Source organism: Glycine max, chromosome 4 (assembly GCF_000004515.6).
Source record: "Glycine max cultivar Williams 82 chromosome 4, Glycine_max_v4.0, whole genome shotgun sequence".
In the NCBI taxonomy this organism is placed as follows: Eukaryota; Viridiplantae; Streptophyta; class Magnoliopsida; order Fabales; family Fabaceae; genus Glycine; species Glycine max.
The window spans coordinates 50,699,525-50,721,265 of record NC_016091.4 but is presented as its reverse complement, the minus strand read 5'-3'; the positions used below and the strand labels follow the sequence as shown (position 1 = coordinate 50,721,265).

Here is a 21,741-nt window from a genome sequence, read left to right as displayed (position 1 = left end):
TACCTACAAGAGGCTACAAATGTAAACAAGTAAAAATGTAATCCCAAACAGTTTTCGTTGTCATCATCTATCTATACTTTTATAAAATTGCCCGGGCTAAAGGCCACAGGTCAATAAAATAAGCTTTTATTTTCCATCCATTAACATGTAATGGCTTTTCTTATAGTGTTATTTTTTAAAAATATGGGCATTAATCAGAATAAATACTGCCTCTTTTCCCGAGTAAATACACAGATAATAGATAATGTACCTTTTTTTATTGCATGTGTTTAGAATATTTCTTATTACCAGTTGGAGATGGATTTTTTAAGACACCTACGGATGTTTATTTAAGAGGTTAATTTCTTATGAGACATAAAGAAAAATAAGATTGTAGCTATCATACATGAAAGTGAATATACACAAGTAAATTTTGATTGATGAGAATAAAATATCATTAGGCTATTCTTAATTTATTTTCATCCAATCACAATAGGTTTTCATAAGTTTATCATTACGTGTGCTTATGTAGAAATTGAGATCGGACGTTAGAACAACTATTAAGAATGTGTTTGCGTGGGAGTTAAATCTAAACAAACGTTAAAGCTTCAACATAATTGTTTTGATATTTTCACTTTCAAAAGCGTATTTTTCCATTGAATGCGAATATAATATGTATCTAAATACATCGTAATTTTTTTTTCACAGCAAAAAGTTATTTTATTAAAAGTGTCTTTGGCACAAGAAGTTCCAAAGATCACCAGAATTTACAAGCACTAATGACATTGCCCCATCATGGAACAAACTATTGAACATAGCCCCTGCTTGTAGCTAAATAGCTTCAACCCCATGTATCAAAGCATCATAATTAATTCAAACACTCTCCCAGACCCTATATTCACGTGAGAAGCATTAAGGATTCCTGCGGATGGATATTCCACATATACAGTGAAGTGTCAAACTCGTGGAACTTGGTCTTACACCATGACAATAAATGATACAAACTCTGACCTTGTTTGACTTGGTTACTTTGCTTTTGCTTTTGCTTAAGCTAGCTCCACTCTGGTTCATGGTTGCTCTATCTCATTCTCGATTGTTACTGAAATTTCACATCTTCATCTATCAGCAAGTTTACGGGCATTATTCCTCATCATGGCACAAATACTCTACCCATTTGCATCCGCCAGGGATTCTCAGCAGGCCAGCACTTCAACCGTTCAACCCAATCTATAACATCACAAAGAAACACTGAAGTTAGGAGCTAAATACAATTACAACTTTACAAGAAATGAAGGAAGAGAAATATAACGACTCAGTTGAGGGTAAAATGTATGCTTAGGTGCAAACAACACCATGATAATTCTAGTATTCTACATTGACTAACGTTAAAGCCTGGAGATGTAAAGCAATTGAGTCATCCTTTTCCATGAATTAGAAGTGCTGAGGGAACAAAATACTGAAAATGAAACCGATAGTTAGACAATTGAAGGAAAAAAAAGATGGTATGTTTTGAATAGAACTATGTACTTGAAATCACTGTAAAATATTAAATGCAGTATTCTGAACATTTAGGTGATAAATGGTGTTGTAGCTGTAACGGGTAGCTATGTGAATGGAGATTTTTGCGAATGAATTGGCTTATTCAACTGTTTGGGTTGTGCAGAAGTTAGCCCTTGGTGGTGCCTTGTTTGTGCTAGTATGTCTCAACTGAACATGCCATTTTGCTGCAATGGGTGATGGTTCAATGAGGCTAGTCCTCTGGTAGCAAACCAGTTTCAAGCATACTAATAGTTGAAGAGTAACGCTAGCCAGCTATTCGTCTCTGAAAACTGTTGATTGTTGCTAGAAATTAATTATTCATTTAACCCATTAATGGTTGTAAATGAGTCATACATGAAACTGTTCATATTTTCTTGAATAAAAGAAATGTTTGTGTTTTAGCGTCTATGTACTATTCACACAGCAGAAAACTTTTGAATACAACCTATGTTGCCAGCTGTGCTAAATTGCTGATGTGGCATGAAGTGATAGAAAAGCAATCCAAATGCCAGCTTCTAAGCTTGCATGCGCTTTATAAATAGATTTTTGCAACATAATAATTAGCGTGTCCCGCATTTGAAACATAATTTTTCACATTTGAATCGAAACTACCTATTATAATTTTTGCATCATTTGTTCATTTATTCCCTACTCAACGTTTTTCCAAACTATATTCCGTTGAATAACAAGAAAATTGCAGAACCATACGAAGCGATTTAGCATGAAATGCACGAAAACTTAAAATGTATTTACATTTTTTTTATTTAACTTTAACGAATGAAAAGAAAAAAAAAAACTATTTCGTACTTCTCCTCACTATATATGGAATAGCCAAATCCAATTTCATAACACATAACATCCTTCGATTAACAAATAGGAGAGCCTGAATGTTCTTCTGCATAATAAATAAGCTCACGGGCAACTAAAAAAAAAATCTAATGTTTAATTTTTTAATTTTTCTGGTTTCTCTCGAGGACTCACTTTTTATATGATTTTCTTAATGTTTATAATTTTTAAAAAAACATTATTTGAGTTTTATAATTTTCATTTAGGTCTCATCTCTTGTTTGAATCAATAAAAAAAAATATGATTCAAAATTATACTATAAAATTAAAAATAATCATTGCTTGAGAACAACAGTTAACTAGATTTGAGAGATAGAAAGACCAAAATAATTTTTAGTAAAAAGATAAAGACCAAAAAAGTATATTTATGCCTAGAATCAATAAAACAAAAAAGAAATATGATAGGTGAAAAAATGTGGTGAAAGATAGAAAGTATACACTGGTTATATATATAATTGAAATGATTTGAATAATTATTGATAACCGTTAAATAAATGTGTTGTTGATAATGAAAAATAAAGTGAAATTATCTTTAAAAGTAATTATTTGTGTCTAATAGTTAAGAATTGATGTTTTTCTAAATTTTGACTGCAAATATAAAAGTTGGAGGGACTAATAGCAAAAAGTTGCAGGAATTACAAAAAAAAATTGAGGTTTCAGCATCAGGCCCAGTCCAAAGGCACGCTCAGCGCGCAAACAAGCACGGACGCTAAGCACGAAAACAGGCACTCGCGCTAAACGAGCAGAGCGCGCTAAGCGCAAGTACGCAGGCCCAAGTCCATTTCAGTAACTATAAAAAGGAAGTCAAGCCAAAGGAAAAAAACACACCGAGTCTCAGAGCACTCTCACTGATACCCAAAGCCTGAGAACTCTTCCTTAGGGATTTTTCTTCTCTCTTTCACCATTTTCTCTATTCCCTTCTTCCATCCCTTCTCTTCTACCAATTCTTATACCCCCATTTGTCCTCAATGGTCATGAGAGACTAAACCCCTAATTAGGGTCTGATAGACCTAAAAAGCCAAAGAGATATATGATGTACTCCATATTTATCAATACAATATCTTATTTTCTTTTCCATTTATATTTCATGCATTATTCATCTTTACATTATGTTAGGGGTTAGATTCTTGATAGAAGGTAACTCTTAATAAAAAATATGAAAAAGATATGCATACATCAGTTTTAGGAGTTAGGCGCTCGACAGAGAATAACTTCTAATAGAACAAAAAGAAAAGACATCATAAGGAAATCATTACTAGACATAGAATGATAACTTTATGCCCATGCATTCAAGCACACATCTAGAGTCAAGGTTTCATGCATTTTATCTATTGAATCTTTGTAAAGGCATTTGCGAGATAGGTAGATAAAATAGATTTGTCATCATGAGGCATCAGAGACAAGTAATTGAATAGATGTGGGTAGGATAAATTCACCTAATTGATAAAGAAAAATCCAAAAATCATACATCTTAAGCAAATAAGACATACTAGGTCCTAACATTCGCATTCCATCGAATTTCCGACTTAATTCTGTTGCTTTCTATTATTTATAATTTCATGTATTGTTTAGTGTTCTTTCTTCTACACCTCTCTTTAATTATTTATTCTCTTTGAAAAGTATACAATAAAAAGTACAACACAAAATCCCTGTGGAATTTGACACTCGAACTTTCGAGTTTACTTCTTGAACATTTGTTGAACTTGCCAAACCGTTAACAATTATCCACACAATTATTAAATAAGGATATAAGTACAAAAAAAATATTAAAAAATTTCTAAAAACAACAGTAATTTTGAAAAAAAACTTTTAAAACAATAATTTTAGAATGGAGTGAGTAAGAATGACTTGGTTGTTGTTAAAGATTGTTGGAAAACTTTCACTGTTGTTACCGATTGAAGACTGAGCTTTTGATATACGACCTCATCAGTAACTATCGACAATCACTAACCATAGATAAATGCAACAGCTTGGAGTATTTTTGGAACCTATTTGCATAATTACAAACAAACGTTCATACTTTGCAAGACATAAAGATTTCGTATCATTCACGATCAATGTATGTTTACATGATTTTAATTGGTAAACAAACACACAATTTATCATTTGGTATAGGCCAACTTACCAACAATTTCACTTTCACATTCAAAGCTAATGCACTTATTTCTGATGAAAATTTAGCTGTCAAAAAACAATTAATATCGACACATTTTTCTTATTACTCATGGTCATACCATCAATAATGGAGATTTTTTTTATATAGTGTTCTTAACTAAATAAGTTTTCTTTTCTTAAAAAAAAAATCCAAAAACAAAACACGCCCCATACAAGTTAATTATTGGCTCATAAGGAACTGTCTAACCTAATCTTATCCCTAATGAGTAATGACACCTTTTATAGGCTTCCCCCATTACCATTAGCAATGTTCTATACAAAGCCCTCCCCAGACAAAACAAAATATCTTCATTAATTTTTTTTAATGACTAATTTTAATCCTCAATAATTTATTATTTAAATTTAGTACCTCAATTTTCAGTTAATATAATAAGTTCTTGTAATAGTTTTTCTCTATTTAAGACCTTAGATGATCATTTTCTACACAAATGATTGGAGGTTTAGGACAAATTTAAAATGTGAAGCAGTTTAAATAAATTTGAAAGATTTGTAAGAAACGGAGTTAGAATTCCAAAGAAGGGAGGAAATTTTGTATTTTAAAATTTAAGTTTTTAATTGATGAATATTGAATATGAAATTATTTAATTGATTAATTTATAGAATTTATCATTAAAAAATGAAAATTTTCAGGTTTTAAGTAGAGAAATTAATAGAAATATTTAATTGTGATTATGAAAAAATTAATAGACTAAATTTAAAAACAAATATTTTTAACTAAAATTGCACATTAATAATAATGATAAGATTAAATACGTAATTAAGTCAAAAGTTTATATGATGTCACGAAAACGAACCAAATGGGCCCAGTCAAAGGAGATGGGCCCAACTCCTGGTGGGCCTACCATTCTGTCCTTGGTTTCGCGCCTAAAGTTATATATGACGATGAAGAGTAAAATGGGCACAACGTGAATAAAAAGTATAGATAGCAACCTCATCCACATGCAATGCTCTATTTTGCCTTTCAAATCCGAGTCTTGACCTTACACAAGGCTATCCAGCTATGAAGATTAGGATTGTTAAGTATGACTAGTTAGAGTCTCAAAGTTACTTTAAATTTTGAAGTTAAAATTATCTAATAATTTTATAACTTTTAAATTTTAAAAATTCTTTTAAATTAAATTTGTTAGATGGTGTATTCTTGAATCTTGAAAATTAGGTAAAGAAAAAAGAAGAGGTAAAAGTTCTTAAAACTAAATTTTTATAATCTTTCCTTTTTTTTAAAGCTCATTTTTTAAAAGTTTGTTAGATTAAATATTACCTTAAATTATCATTTAGTCATATTATTTGAAGGTCTCATCCAAGGTCTATTCTAATAAAAGCTAAAATTAATAAGTGTCACGTGTATTAATCCCCCAAGCAGCGAAGGCACATGGCTAGAGAAAGGGAAGTGCAAGGTCCAACATAATAGGCGTTGTATAGGCTTAAGATTATCACTATGAGAGGGGAATTGGAAGAACCTGAAATTTTTGTCGCATAATACAAATGAAGGTACTGATTGCGTGCTTTGAGTAACAAGGATGGCAACAGTGGTGGGGATAATCCACAAGTTTACATTTTTTCTCTCACGGACTTTCCTAGTCAAGGCACTGTCAAGTAGTTCTCACAGAATGTTTCAATTATTTTTCTTGTAGCCTCACCAAAACGGATCATTGAATCAGGTGATTCTAGAGTTTGGTGTTTGCTTTTGACCAGCCATCTAATCAAACCAATGTCAAATGGGTGGGCTCTATGCCTTAAGTGCCAACAATAAAAGTCACTTTAAAAAAGAAAAAAAAAAGGTTCTATATAACATGATCCGGCTGGGGGCAACAACCAAAGATAAGGTAAACTAAAGGTAAGGAATACCTGTAACTAAGATAAAGGTTCACAAAAAAGTTAGCTTGAACCAACTTCATGGCATATCAAACTTTTTTCTAACTAACCACCGATGGCATAAATCATTTGGTGGAGATGGTAAAGTTATTTTAACTTAACCAAACAAATCCTAAGCTCAAAGTCTTGATATGTAACTGCGGTAAAGGAAAAACTTTCTCATCTAATAGTCTTATAATCTTATCCGACTTAAATAAAATTGTCTTTAATAAAATATATGTTATCTAGACTAAAAAAATTTACAACTTTTACTCAGGCTTACTCACCTCAAATTAGGTCACTTGTGTTAGTTATGGCAAGTGAGGTAGCTTAAAGTAGATATTATTATTATTATTATTATTATATACATGTTGATTACTACATTGGTTTGGCAACGATAAATACTAGCATCCAAAAACTACTGGTTAGAGGTTTGATGCTGTTTCGAGTTGTTGGGATGCAAAACTTGGATCAAAATGTTGATCAGAGCCAAGCATATCAAACAGCACTGCTGGACAAGGCACACATGCGCGGGTCCGAATTATCACCTTGTCACCGAGACACAAATTGTGATGTGATATCAGATTCATGCGTTAATATCTTTATGGTTCTAAGGTCTAATAAAAATAAAACCTTCATGTAAGGAGTTATTAGCTTTCATTTTAATTAAATTCCATAAAATTCATGACTACTTATATAAGATGTTTCTTTCTACAAATTAAGCACAAATTCATAGAATTCGCTCTCTCCCAAGTCACAAGTACCGAAGTGCCCATCTAACTTTATGTCTTCTCCCATGAGGAAGTTCATATTCAGCTCATGAATATTGCAAGTGAGGTTTATAATGCATTGCAAATGGGCGTGACGTTACTGTGCTAATTAAACTCAATTGTTTGTGGATATATATATATATATATATATATGGGAATCACGCTTAAAAATTGACTAAAGTGATCCGGCAAGAAGAATTAGATGGAACTTGTGTTGGTTTGTACTAATATGAAGTTTTGTATGTTCATCATTGTAGAATATCATTATAATCATTTGGAAACTACTCACACGTCGCAACTGTCCATAATGTGGACACTAACAAAATGATGATGGAGAACTTCCAATGGAGTTAGTAACAAACAGGATTGGCCCTACACCTATCCTTGATCTTTGAAGGGAAGAGAGCACGGATCAATTGAAAGATTGGAGCATGGGTCAATGGTCAAAATGCCAATTTGCCATGTGGTGTCCGTGGAAATTTTACCTATAATAAACACACAACTTGGGAGGTATAAAGCAATCAATGTATGAATTATTCCAAGGAGACATTGGTTCCCGACGCTTTGTCTTTGTCAACATAAACCTTGCACTCCAAATTCCCATCCTTCATTATCTAATTCTTTGTAGTGTAGATACCCAGGTACATGGCTTGGAATACAAATCTAAGTATGGGTTAAAGTTGTCGTGGAAGAAGTAACATTTTGGAAACTTCTCAAAGCAAGTGAAAAACAAGATGCTACAGAATTGATATGGGGATGATGATGGTGAAGAATGACGTTAGTATCAAATTTTAATCAAGGATATTTTAAGAAAAAAATATTTATTTTAAATATTATCAGTAGAATTAAATATATTAACTATTTTTTTTTCCAATAAGTACCAAAAATCATTATATTAAATTATATTATTAGTAGAGTTAAGATTGAATCTTTTCGTATTATTTGAGTTCGATTTTGGGTAAAAATAATTATTGATTAGACTTTACTTATTTTTCGATCGAATTCTGGGTTAGTTAGAATCTTTATCCCTGATGAACCGGAGGATTAAAATAAAAAATATTATACTGATATAGTGAGATAGAATAAATATTAAATTAGCTATATTAACACTCATTTCCATCGTTTTTTGGAGTAAATACCAAACTCAAACTCATCTAGCTATATCTATCCTAAAAAAACTACCTCATATTTGGCTAATGATTTTCATCCTCATTGTGAGTAATTTTTACAAATATTTATTAAGTCTTAATTGTCATTCCTAATAATAATACTACCTCAAGCTTCTAGCTAGGATGCAATTGTTTAAAATGGTCCATCAAACCTCTTTATTGGTACTCTCCTTTGTTTTTGAGATTGAGAAATAATAAATTCTCCTCAAGTATCCTTTCAACAATCCTCCATAAGATAAAAAAGGGACTAAAACAGCATGTAATTTTAATATATACTTTTTTATTGTTTTTAAGTTGATTTATAGTTTTTTTCCCTTTCCTTTGAAAAATTATTAGGGTAATTTTGAAGAAGATTTAACATTTATCTGTTTTTAAGTAGCAAAAAACTAGTGTCCTCTGAAAAGATGACTATACATAGACTAATACAGCTTGTTTTGTTTTGTTTTGAAAGGCAGACTAATACAGCTTATGAATCTTGTAGTACGTCTGTCTCTATTAAATTTTTCTTCCAATATAGATTGCATGTTTGAAGAACTACACCTTTAATATTGGTGTTTAAACACTTATTATCAGAGTCTTAATTTGCATGACAGGATTCAACACCATTTTGCTTCAGTTTCCTCGAGCAGATTCAATTATTTAGTGAGCCTAAAAATACATGAGGAAGCGTATGATTGATCAGGGTCCATATATTCTCTTTGCTTAGGACCCAACTACATCCCAGGCCTTCCTTGAAGTTTCAAGACACATTAACTCACGTGTTTGTTAGTGTTTGGGCTTTTTGAAATCATATCATTGTTGCCCAAACAAAGTATCAGTGGACAATCCAAGACCCAACAAAAGTATCAGTGACATCCACACAACCCCTCCCTCTAATAATACCAAAAAAAACTACGAGTGATCAATTAAAAATATTAGCCAGCACTAGATTAAGGTCAGGTACACCATTTCTCGATCAATATATGTCTCTTTTAAAAAACTTTTTTTTCAAAGATGAACATTTAAAAACAAATGGAAGAAATATTAATAAAGCAAGCACTAGTTTTTAACCCTGTAAGGAAAGCAGTGATTCTCAAAGTTGTCTACAATGGAGACCGCCCAATTCAGGGTCCTCTGAAGACTTCAATCTGAGTATGTTGCCCTTTTTAAGTATTGCAAATGTGGACAATTTTTTTTCATGTCTTGTGTGAAAAAAAAAAAAACCAACTCCAGACAACATTTGGTCCCCTTTATTATTTTTTTTTTTTTTTGTCTTTCACCATCCGACAAAAGAATTACACATTGTCCCGCGTAGATTTCACTGACCCTTTATAACCGATACATCATAATAAAGAAACATTGGAGGACTTACAAGTTAATGTTTATTCAGTCACAAAAGTTAAACTTAATTAGTATTTAACAACTGGTCAAGACTCTAGCCTATTGATGAGATCGAAAGCGACAAGGTGTGGAACTGATATTGACTATCCATAGTCTATCTTTACATACGAAATTACGAATGGTCAGAAATGCTCTTATCAACCAAAAAGAAGATGATTTTTGTTTACGTGTGGTGAACAAGAAATTGAAGCACACAAAAAAGAACAAATCGTTCTGATTAGAACAACTGAACAAGGAATCACTCCGTTGATAGAATCTTTGCTTCAATATTGATATATAGTGATATATAAATTTAAAATCGACAGAAGTAATAAGTAATGCCCAGGGCAATATAACAAATGCTAATGTGAAGAATTTGTGACATATGGTTGTAGAATAAATGGAGAAAATGTCACGGTTCTCCAAAGAATATTTATCAACTAGATCGGAGCATTAACCAATTTTGGCTAATTAACATGATCTATATCAACCATAAATCCAAAATCATGACCAAAGGAAATTCATGAACTGACAGATATTGGTCAATCTATAAGAATCGGTATTATAAATAAATCTCTAAATTCAAAATGATGGATAGAAGAAAAAGAAAAATTCTACAAGGTCGAAAAAGTCTTCAAGTATTTTAAAATCTACATTAATTGTCTGATTCCTAATAAACTAGAACTAATCTGAATATGATATATTAAACATCAAATGTATCAAAATTGCAAGATTTGGAGAGACCTTCAAGTATCTAATTAACCACCCATTCACGTATATTTAAACATTTAGTCGTCTCTTCAAACAGATAGACAATATCACCCCTAAACTATTACTCATTCTTTTCTTCACACCAAGGGAAAAATATTGATGGACAGCCACAAGCCTCTCGGGTTTCATGGCACTCAAAATTATCAAAATACAGAATGCTGACGCCTAAGTATTATCATAAGCATTAAGCAACTAAAGCTCCATTTTGGAAGAAACTATAAAAAAAATAGCACATATACTTTTAAGGTGGGAAATGGAAGAAAAGAAAAAGTAGAATGCAAAGATTTTTCCGACAATTATAAAAAACCAAGGGGGGAAGCAACACACGATGCTCACATGCAACCATCAGGAGCCCCAGCTAGACAGAATGTATGAAATGGGACAAGATATCAATTTCTAGTGAAACAACGATGCTATTTTTATTTTTATTTTCATAATCACATAACATGGGATAAAGCATCTGTCATGATTACTAGCAACTGATTTGACCATTAAATATCCTTATTAAAAATGTGATGTAGCGTAGCACTTCTAATAAATACTTAAAGGAGTGATTATGGTTTTAAATTGTATAACAGCTGTCAGTGGCTCACTGCGATATTAAAGCTTTAGTTTTCGCAACTATGTTGTAACCAAAATTGCGACTGCGTTTATTCACAACTTTTCACAATATTAAAGTTTTGAAAATCTCTGCCACTTCAATTTAAAACATTAATAAATAAAAATAATGCCTTAAATGAACAAATAACAAGAAAAAAAAACATCCACAAGGCCACAGCATTTATTATGTTCATAAATAAAGATCAGAAAGGACAACATATTATCCACACAGAAAACTAGAGGACAGAATAGACTAGATTCACTTATCATATTTTTCAGGGGTAGGGCCACTGCGCAAATGCCCCGCTGCTTAATTATCAAAGCAGATAAGATCTTGCCTCACAATATTTGCATGAATTATAGAGGAAAATTCAACTTCTTTCATTCAATCAATCATTATAGACTCTTCTACTGGGTGAAATAAACCGTACCAATCTTGCATATCTAAACATATAACCATTAAAACACAGTTTCTTCGAAGTTTAAAATATACAGTTGACACTTATATGATTATATCAATATGAAGGTACAATATTTTCCTTGAAAAAAAAAAGGGTTTGAAGATAAAGACAAAACATATAAAACCACAGAAGTGAGAAAGCCGAAATTTGCTTCTCATATCACAATGGCAGGATACAGATACTTTGAAGACAGAACAGAGATGCGAATGCAGTATTTTGGCGAATTAATAAATTGATTAAATTAAGCATTAGTTAAGCGTTCCATTGCTTCATACATTCATATTCAAACCATATATAATCGATCACTTGTTGAAAAGAAGCGCATTAAGATAAAACAATTTAGCAAAGCGTGGAAAACATGTTTGGAAGCAAATTAATGCCAATGGCTAGAAACAAAAATAACAGAATCCATGTAACCAACCCCAACTGATGACTGTAACATACTCACAATTCAACAGAAGAAATCATAACATAACACATTCTCACTCATTTCCTTTCCCCAACATCCGGACATTCCCTCACAAAATGCCCTTCCTCCCCACAGTTAAAACACCCTCGTCCTCCTCCACCGCCACCGCCGCCGCGTCTCCGATTCCTACCATCACCATCAACACCACCACCACCACCCTGTCCATGGTAACAATCCCTCGCCAAGTGACCTATTCTTCCACAATTATAACACTCAGGACCTCCTCCTCTCCGACCGAACCCTCCGCCGCGGCCTCCTCCTCTTCCCCTCCCTCCTCCGCCGCGGAAGCCCCCTGGACGGCGAGATCTAACGGCGGAGGTGACGTCGACGGCCATGGTGCGGCCGTCGTCGCCGTAATCGAGGAGAAACTCAACGGACTGACCCTCGGATAAAGAACGGTAGCCGTCGGATCGGATGGAAGTGAAGTGCACGAAGAGATCATCGGTTCCATCTTGGGGAGTTATGAATCCGAAACCCTTCTGCGAGTTGAACCACTTAACCGTGCCCGTGGATCTCCGACTCTCGGCCATGGCTCCTCAAAGAAAAGAAGTTTCTGGAAGATTCTTTTTCGGCTTTGGGGAAAGCTTACGCTGAATTCGAGGGAAAAGCGGGGCGTGATTCGTCCATTCCCAATGGAAGGAATGGATTTTGTTTTCTGTCACTGGAAACAAATATTAGTTTCTTTGCTGGCGGGACCCATTCTATCTCTCTTATCCTCTTCCTTTTCCCTTGCTTTATCCAAACACACATTATTGACACCTCACCTCACCAATATTTTCTGTGTTTTTCAAATTATTTTTAAGCTTCTTTTTTTTTTTTCTAGGAAGGAGGGCCTAGAACCAAAAAAGAAAAAGAAACTAAGATTGAAAAAATTTATTATCATGGTTATTGGAAAGTAATAAAATAATAATTACTCTTACACATATTTTATTTTTAGGAAAGTAAGGGAACATTTGCTTTTTTGAGAATATACTGACTCAAACGCCTTGAGTTAATTGGTAATGAGTAAAAGCCCAAAGAAACAAAGCTAAATCTGGACACTGGCAAGAGGAATAGACCGTCAACTTAACCCCATCAATAACTGAAATTGGGAGTGTGATGTGATCATATATAGAGGAAGGCTTGGTTATTGATTTCTTTGTCCATGCGATTTCATGCACAACAATGGCAAACTACTCGTGTCTCTTAATTATTATCATTTAATAATATTGTAATTGCCATGTGATGTTTTTTGTTACAAAATACCCCTAACTAGAGAAATGATCCTCTCGTATAATACTTGCTATCATGTATAGTATATGCCACGGTCTTAACCTTTTTCTGAATTTCATTTTTTGTTTGTTTGTATAATGGTGCACTGATGTTCTTATGAATACTATGTCAACCATATTGATTATTTTTGCCGGCGCTTGCATTTGGTTTCCTTTATTGATTGACATCGTACAGGAGTTTATCTGGGAGTTAATGCAGAATTCCAGATTATGTATTTACATTTTTAAGAGCAAATGCATTTTTATTCTTTATTCTTTCACAGCGTAACAGTAGCTTGTATTTGGCATGTTTCAGCTCTAATGCACACTCTTTAATTCCTTGATCTGCATATTACTTGACTTTAAAGATTTACTAAATACAATTTGAGACTTACTGATAATGCAATGTTACAACCCCTTCATATTTTCTAATGAAATAAAACAGTAGAATTACTTGAGTTACAGTTGCAAATTTTCTAATCTTACAATCATTATAGAAGCTTTAGCATTGTTGTCAAATGCAATTATAGAAGTTCATCAATTAGGAAGCTGATTTTCATTTTGTGCTCATTCAAATTTTGTACACATTTTCCAGGTTGGCTCCTTTTTGATGGGATGGTTAGGTGTTGTATTTAAAGCAGACACATCCCGAGTATCTGAGCATCTAGCCATTGGACCGACAACTGGGTACTTAGGGAGCCTAACAACTTTCAGTGGTTGGAATCAGAAAATGGTTGAACTCATTGCTACTAGACATTGGCTCTTGTTTGTGCTCGGCTTTTTAATAGGTAATATGGCACATTTTGACAACAACTGGATACTAGACATTGGCTCTTGTTTGTGCTCCGCTTTTTAATAGGTACATTTTAATAGCTGATTTAGTGATTTAGTAGCGGTCTAGTTCAGAGTTTCAGACCCTTTACCCATTTTGTTTTTTTTATCCTAGTAATTTGAACTTCAATTTTATCTCAACACCACCAGTTATTTTTTGTTAAGAAGTGTTTGCTAACAACTCAAATTTTGTAGGCTTGCTTCTTGTCGGTTCTTCAATCACCTTTGGGGTAGAGACAGCCAAGGGTTTCAAATGGTTTCTCCGCTGGCTAAACATGAGACCTGGAAGTGGCACTTTTATCTCTAAGGTCAACTGGAAGGTAGATATCTTCCTACGCCATTTGGTAGTTACCATCGTGTACGTGGTGATATTAGGTTTGTTATGGGGTGTCGCCGGTGCATTGGAAAAGGTTGAGTTCAAACATGGTGGTAATGCAGCTTGGCTGTGGCTTGCTTGCATAGTTGGATCTCTAGGTGTGTGGATTAGGTGATTCTTAGCTACACTCAATGGCCATTGAATAGGAGGGAGGTTGAAGTGGCTTCAATTTGAGACTCTAATTGCTGATGCTTATGCTTCTTGGGTCGTGGCTGCACTTGCCATTGTAAAGAAATCAGTTAGTAGTCCTTCAAAATTACATTTGTGAGGTACTTTAATCTTCCCGACCATTGAATGGAAACACTAAAGTGTCTCATTTTTATAATATTTAAGAACTAAAATGGTTAATTTTCTTAAGAATCAAAGTGTTTTTAGTTTTTTTTTTTCAGGGATCAATTTAGGTATTCACTCTTTTTCTAAGCATGTTCTGTTATACACACTTATGTCAAGCTGCATTGACTGAGCTCAAAGCCAGTAGAATCAGAATTAGTTTAGGAGAAAGAGGCTTTATGGCAGATTAGATTTTCTTTCCAACTTTACTGCCAGAGAATGCCAACTTGATTTTATTTGATAATTTCAGTTATTTTATCTCCTTACATTTGTTTCTTGCCCTCTAACTACTATTTTATTCTTGTAAAACTTTCTAGTCATATTTTATTCTTAGCCTCGGATTTATTTTCCCTTAAATTTTTTCTCTAACATTGCTACTCATTCTTTTTGAAAAATAGGATCTTATGTCCCAGCAAATATCTGTAAACGTGCATCATAATTTCGGAGGTTGTGATTAGTATTATATATCTGTTTGATGCAGGTGAACACAAAAAATTGTGATACTATTGCAACAGGAATTCAGTTTGGTCTGTTGGGCAATTTGAGCACTGTCTCCACTTTTGCTGCTGAGTTCAATGCAATGAGAGGAAGCAAGCATCCTTGGAGAGCATATGCCCATGCTATGATTACAATATGCATTTCATTCTCTTTTGGGATCTTTATATACTGCATCCCTATTTGGAGAATGTGAGTGGGCATAGAAATTACATGCCTTTTTGGAGGTTTGACTGTCCCAACTGGGGCTAGAAATACATTATTTCTTACTCACTCATCATCTTCATGATCCGACTGAAATTTATTAAAAATCACACCTTGTGAATGGAGAGAGACTGGTATCATCCTGTGAGTTTTGATAAATTTCAGTTAATGATAAAGACTACTTATTAAAGGATATTATATATTTATAAATGATTATAAAAGGCCGTGCTAAATTCTCTGTTGCATCCTTAAAAAATTGAATATCATGTTATGTCAGGTATACAAAGAAACAATTGCATGCTCTTTGAGCCCCGTAAAGATTAAGAATATGTTCATTTTATATTTTTATAGTAAAATATGATCATTTTATTTATAGCTTTGTAATTTTAGCATAACTTTGATTGCGCAAATTATAGTACTCTTATTCAACAAGATGATGTAGATTAGTTACAATTTTAATTTTTAAGATACTCTACGCATAATATTTTTGTAACTGTTAAGATTTGATTTAAAAGAAAACTTCATTAAATAGTAGGAGTATTTGCATTTTCTTTTGTTTGTCGTGATGCCCGTCATGAATTAACGGGTAGGTGCAACTGGGCTGGGATTTAGATGCTTGGCATTTGAATCTGCACCTCCTTTTTTTTTATGTTGCACCTTTCATTATATTTTAATATAGCCATTCTAAAATATAAATTTGTATTTTAAAATACTTTCTGAAATATAATGAAAAATGATGGATTCAATAATGAGAGTGCAGATAACAAATGCCTAAATGGCTTGGGAGCGGAAGCAGCCCACGGCCCACGGCTCAAATTAGGGAATCTTCCAGTTGGTACCTTCCGTAAGGGAAAGGGAAATTATGTGAGCCTGTGAGGTGATTCCAAAATGTTTATTTAAGAAAAATCTCGCATAATCCAAAAGGAAAAAAATAAATGTTTCATAGGGAAATGATAAAATTTATAACCACGTATGTATTTTGACGTGTGCGACCTGCTGCAGGAAAAAAAACAAAAGAAGCAAATATATTACTCCACGAAAAAACAGGGTCTTGATTAGGACACATGGCAATATGCATGTTGTCTTAGATTATCACATTATATAACCATAAACTCAAGATGCCACAGTAGACGCCTTAAGTTTTCTGTAATTTAATTCTATTTTTTTAAGTTTAAATAAATAAAGAAGTTGGATTTAAGAAAAATAAAAATTGATCTTATTATATTAATCTATCAACTTACTCATTCCATTTCATTATAATTATTGTCTTTAAGTTATTTTATACATAAAAAATAATAAATAGATTAAAGAGGATAATAATTTTATAAAATTAACTTTATATTATCATTAATTTATTTATAGATTTTATTATCCACCATTAATATTATAAAAGATATAAGTAAATGTGATAAAATCTAAAAAAAGAAATTGAATTTTGGTTTTGGTTTATATTATTAGTTCTAAAAATTTGTTATTGACTGTACCTATCAAAGCAACTAAAAGGATTATTGAAATTAGTTCAAATGGAAGAAAAAAAACTGTTGATAAATGAATTACAATTTGTTGACTAGTATTTATCAAATCTTGCTCTATAATTTTATTATCCACCATTAATATTATAAAAGATATAAGTGAAAAAAAATAATTTTAACTAAAAGTTTAAAATATAATTATTTTTGGAAAAAAATCTATTTTAAAATTAAAACCTTATATCTTAATAATTTAAGGACTGTAATGATCATCTCATCGTTTTATGAACTTTTTCAATAATTTGTTTTTCTTAAAATTAATATGAACATCTTTTAAAAATATCTATTTTATTATAAACAATAAAAGTGTCCGAACACAGCACGGATAATTTGTTCGTGCTACTAGTTTAATTTAATGGTAAAAAAAGTTGTGAAGTCTTTTAAAAAGTTAAAAAGAAAGGAATGGACGAGTGAGAGGAATCTATTTCAAAAGCTTGCTCCTATCATTGACCACAAAATAGTTGTCCCAACTCAATTATCATGTGACTCGTAATCGTAGTAGCTTCACATTTCTTTTCATGTGAAAACAGCACCTTACGTATGAATCTGCTTAGTTTGACACATTATACCATTTTTCTTTTCGTACAATTAATATTATGCCATTTTCAATTTGTCCAGTTTAGGTACAGTAATTCAATAGCCAATTAATTTTCCTGATGCGTATCCTCAAAGGTAACTTAAAATCCAAATCCGAAAAAACAAAAAAATGACATAAAATCATAACCATTGAATTCGTATCTCTGGCCTATATATAATTCACCAAGTAGTTAAAGTACAGTTTTGGTGACGTCATTGATTATTTATTGCCCATAACTTATATTATCTCTTTTTCTTGGGACAGTTTCCTTACGTTCATCCTTGAAATCCATCAGTCATCGCTTGCGTGGGAAAACTGTCTTCTTATTCATGTGCATCATCCTGTATTAAATTGACATAATGTGTTCGTTTCATTGTCTTGATGTGGGGGTGAAAATTGTTTATTTTTCATGTGCTATTTGATGTATGGGGATGCGAAGTGCAATAGTACTAATTATTATTAAAAAAATCCTAAACATAATAAAATGGGCAAGTAGAAAATTGTTAATCAAACTTGTCAAGTACCTAGAAATTAGAATCCAGTCATATATTTGGTACCACACATATATAGGGTCAGCATTGGTGGCAGGTGCATGAGTCAACCTGGTATTTTATTTGTTTTGGTTTTAAGATGGTGAAACGAGTGTTGTGGTTGTGTTAGTGTTCAGATGGAGAGAATAAGCAGTGGGGGTTCTTCCATCAGAAGGCGTTCATTGAGCATATCAAGTCACATAAGCCATCATACAGACAATGATGATGCTGAGTGTGAGAGTGTTTCAGAGGCTGGAGACATCGGAGATCGTGTTACTATTCGAAGCAAGAGGATCAGTGAGAGCAGCAGCAGCTTCCGCTTGTCTTTTGACAACAGGTCAGAAAATGAAGCTGTTGTTTCCATTCCAGAGGAACACAGATTGCATCCCAACTCTGTTATGCCTTTGCCTCCTGCTGCACGCACATCTACCTCCCCTCTTTCAACTGATGCAATAGTTGGTTCTCAAGACACAAAACATGTGAGCTCTCTTCAACATCTGATTTTCATGTTGTCTGAGATTTTTGGTTTCTAATCAACCATATGGTCTGTGGATAGATCCAAATATTTACATATCATGCTGTGTTCCATGTTGTTATTTATTTTCAGGATCCTCATAAATGTTTACCAGTGTTGCTGGACTATGCTTCATTTATGGTTCCTCTAGCAGTTTTTGGAATTCTTGGGGTAATATATGCTGACTTTTTGCCTTGAATTCCATTACCACACAGTATTCTTCTGGTGCAGTGTCGATGTTTCCCTGTTGGTGCAGATTGGATTACTGATATTTTGCTTTTTTTCATTATTCATAGTTGTTTTTCTGATTCAGAGATTGTGGCAAATTTCAGCTGTGATTAGCACAATGATATATTTTACATCATCAAATTTTATGTTGAGACATGCACTTATCCTCAAGAATCTAATATATAAATTGTCAAATGAACTATGCAGGTCTTTTCAAGATACTTACTGCAAAAGTTATTTGGCCCTGGGGTTGCTCATGTGACAAGCGACCAATCTATTCTTTATGTTGATCTTCCTTCTAATATGGTCTGTCCCCTTTTCCATCTTCATTATTTCCGTGTCTTGGTTACATAGTCCATACAGATTAGGGTGCGTTCACAAAGACTAACACCACAGAATTGTTTGGCTAGGAACATAACTTTCAGACATTATGGTAGAAACTTGTTTGAAAGAACAATGCATGTTAAATTCTTCATATCTATTGCTTCTCTAACAATAATTCCTTTAAAGCTGGGGTTTGTCAAAATAGGAATGGTATGACTTTTGAGCTTGAAGTACTTATTTCTTTTCTCATGACAGAAGATTAGCTGCTTTTGTATTGTGCACTTCGTAAATCCTTATTCTATAGTGTACACAATTGAATATTTCTTTTCAAATCTTGCTATAATATAGTCATTCTGTCTGACTTTTTAAACTTGGTGTCAAGTGACACTTGAGTCCTTTATGTGTAGAACAGAAAACATTTGCAAATTAGATTTGAATCTTTCTTTAATACAGTAAATCTGACAGAAGTCTCAAATTACTGTTACAAGAAAGTGAAACTTAAGTCCATTTTGAAGGTCATTCATAAGGAAGACGAGTTAAAATAACACTAATGCAAATATTTTACATTCCGTTTCAGATTGGTTCATTTCTTATGGGATGGTTTGGTGTGGTATTCAAAGGAGACATAATTAATGTCTCAGAGCATCTAGCAGTAGCAATAACAACAGGTTACTTGGGAAGCCTCACAACCTTCAGCGGTTGGAATCAAAAAATGCTAGAACTCAGTGTTTCCGGGCATTGGCTCTTCGCTGCACTTGGCTTTCTAGTAGGTAAATACGAGGATTAGAGGATTTAATAAGGGCGTCTTCTAGTTTTAAGCTCATTGTTTCATGCAAAGAATTTTTTTTTTTGTTTTGTTCATATTTATCCCAAGAAGATGAGTTGATGCTTTTATTTCCTCAGAAAGGCTCAATTGATAAGATGAATTCATTTTACAATTACAATTTTTCAGGTATATTTCTCGTTGGCTATTCCATCATATTTGGGATAGAAACTGCCAAGGGTTTCAGGTGGCTTCTCCACAGGCTGAATATTAGTTCAGGCAAAGAAGGCTCTAAGATCAACTGCAACGTATACAGCTACCGCTGTCAGTTGATAGTTATGGCGATATCCGTGGTTGCATTGGGCATATTATGGGGTGTCAGTGGTGTATTAGTTAAGGCTGAGTTCAAGAATGGTGGCAATGCTGCTCAGTTATGGTTTGCTTGCATGGTTGGACCTATAGGTGTGTGGATTAGATGGTTCTTAGCCCGGCTCAACGGACGCGGATTGGGAAAGGCAGGGCTGGTTAAATGGATTCCGTTTGGAACTTTAATTGCCAATGTATCAGCTGCTTGTATTATGGCTGCACTTTCCAGTGTGAAGAATGCAGTAAGTTTCTTTGCCATCATTCTTGTTCGAGTCCCCCCATGCCTAACTGCATTGTCCAATCTCTAAGCTTGAAGTCATATTGGATCCAAATTATATTTGACAGTGATATTTACCTCTGTTGGGAAATTGGCCTTCCTGTTCAACTTCTTTGGAGAATATCATCTTGATTAATTCTTGCCCTTATTTCTGTTATATGCTACATATTACATGTAGTAAGATGTTTGTACAGGCGTTATCCAATGCCTTGTATGAAAGTCTATTGGGGGTTTATGATGATAAATTCTACAAGTATCTTTTTCTTTTCATAATTGCATTGATTGGAACTCCTTTGCTCTAAATGGTTTTGTTCCTCATGTTTCAATTTTTGATGATCTGGACTTATATCCTAGTACAAAAATCAAGAAAATCTGCATCAAGATTTTTAAGGCCATAAATCACAACCAATTACTTGCTTGATGCAGGTGAACACCAGGGATTGTGATACTGTTGTAGCAGGAATACAATTTGGTCTAATGGGGTGTTTGAGTACGGTCTCTACATTCGCTGCAGAGTTTAATGCGATGAGAGAAAGCAGTCGTCCTATGAGAGCTTATGCATATGCTGCCATTACAGTTCTTGTGTCATTCGCTTTAGGAATCTTGATATACTGTATTCCCGTTTGGACAAAGGGGTTTGACATTGACACATAGCAATTGAGTAAGGCAATCATGTTTTGGTTGAAACATTGCAGCTTCACGACAACCTCCCTCCTGATTTTAAAGATAACGAATTGTTTTTGCAGAGAATGAGTTGGCAGTTCAGAGAAGCACGGTAATGTATCTACTACTTATAATAGTGAGATCTGTCAATATTAGGATTGAGTGTAAAGAGAGGTTTTGAGCTGAAACACCACTTCTTATTAATATAGATACCATGTGTTGATGTAGAAACATGAACAAAGGAAGTTTGAGAACTTTTAAATCCTGAAAGAAATTCATATTTAACTTAATTTTTCACAAAAGTTATGGTATTGATAGGAGTGAATACAGCTTAATGGAAAGTGCTTAGGAACTTCTTAAAAATGTTACTAGTATATACACTTTCCTTATTTCTTTCGATTAGTCGTTTCTACCATTCAAAAATCCATTCCAACTGACAGAAAGTTGGTTGTACTTGTGTATTTGTCATTGTGTTGTGCCTTTATGAGTCCAAAAT

The 21,741-nt window shown here is 33.4% G+C and overlaps 3 protein-coding genes and 1 long non-coding RNA gene across 4 annotated transcripts; 2 read left to right on the top strand and 2 right to left on the bottom strand.

Moving 5' to 3' along the window:
- Positions 1-673: 673 nt before the first annotated feature.
- On the bottom strand, positions 674-1,804 carry LOC106798678 (uncharacterized). The gene is made up of 2 exons (XR_005891220.1): positions 1,364-1,804; positions 674-1,206 (listed from the first exon to the last, which is right to left on the bottom strand). It is a non-coding gene; the product is annotated as an uncharacterized lncRNA (long non-coding RNA).
- A 10,024-nt stretch (positions 1,805-11,828) lies between these two features.
- On the bottom strand, positions 11,829-12,754 carry LOC100815731 (glycine-rich protein 2). The gene has a single exon (XM_003523411.5). It carries the CDS (start codon positions 12,516-12,518, stop codon positions 12,006-12,008), a length of 513 nt encoding a protein of 170 aa, XP_003523459.1. The 5' UTR covers positions 12,519-12,754; the 3' UTR covers positions 11,829-12,005.
- Positions 12,517-15,466, top strand: LOC121174745 (fluoride export protein 1-like). The gene is given in 4 exon segments (XM_041014681.1): positions 12,517-12,537; positions 13,834-14,026; positions 14,265-14,683; positions 15,257-15,466. Coding segments are annotated over 4 exon segments (843 nt in total).
- Positions 15,467-17,951: 2,485 nt separating this feature from the next.
- LOC100815204 (fluoride export protein 1) lies at positions 17,952-21,535 on the top strand. Its single transcript, XM_006578917.4, has 7 exons — positions 17,952-18,589; positions 18,718-18,795; positions 19,060-19,158; positions 19,754-19,946; positions 20,129-20,547; positions 21,009-21,243; positions 21,329-21,535. The coding sequence occupies exons 1-6, from the start codon at positions 18,248-18,250 to the stop codon at positions 21,234-21,236; spliced, it is 1,359 nt and encodes a 452-aa protein (XP_006578980.1). The 5' UTR covers positions 17,952-18,247; the 3' UTR covers positions 21,237-21,243; positions 21,329-21,535.
- Positions 21,536-21,741: the final 206 nt, after the last annotated feature.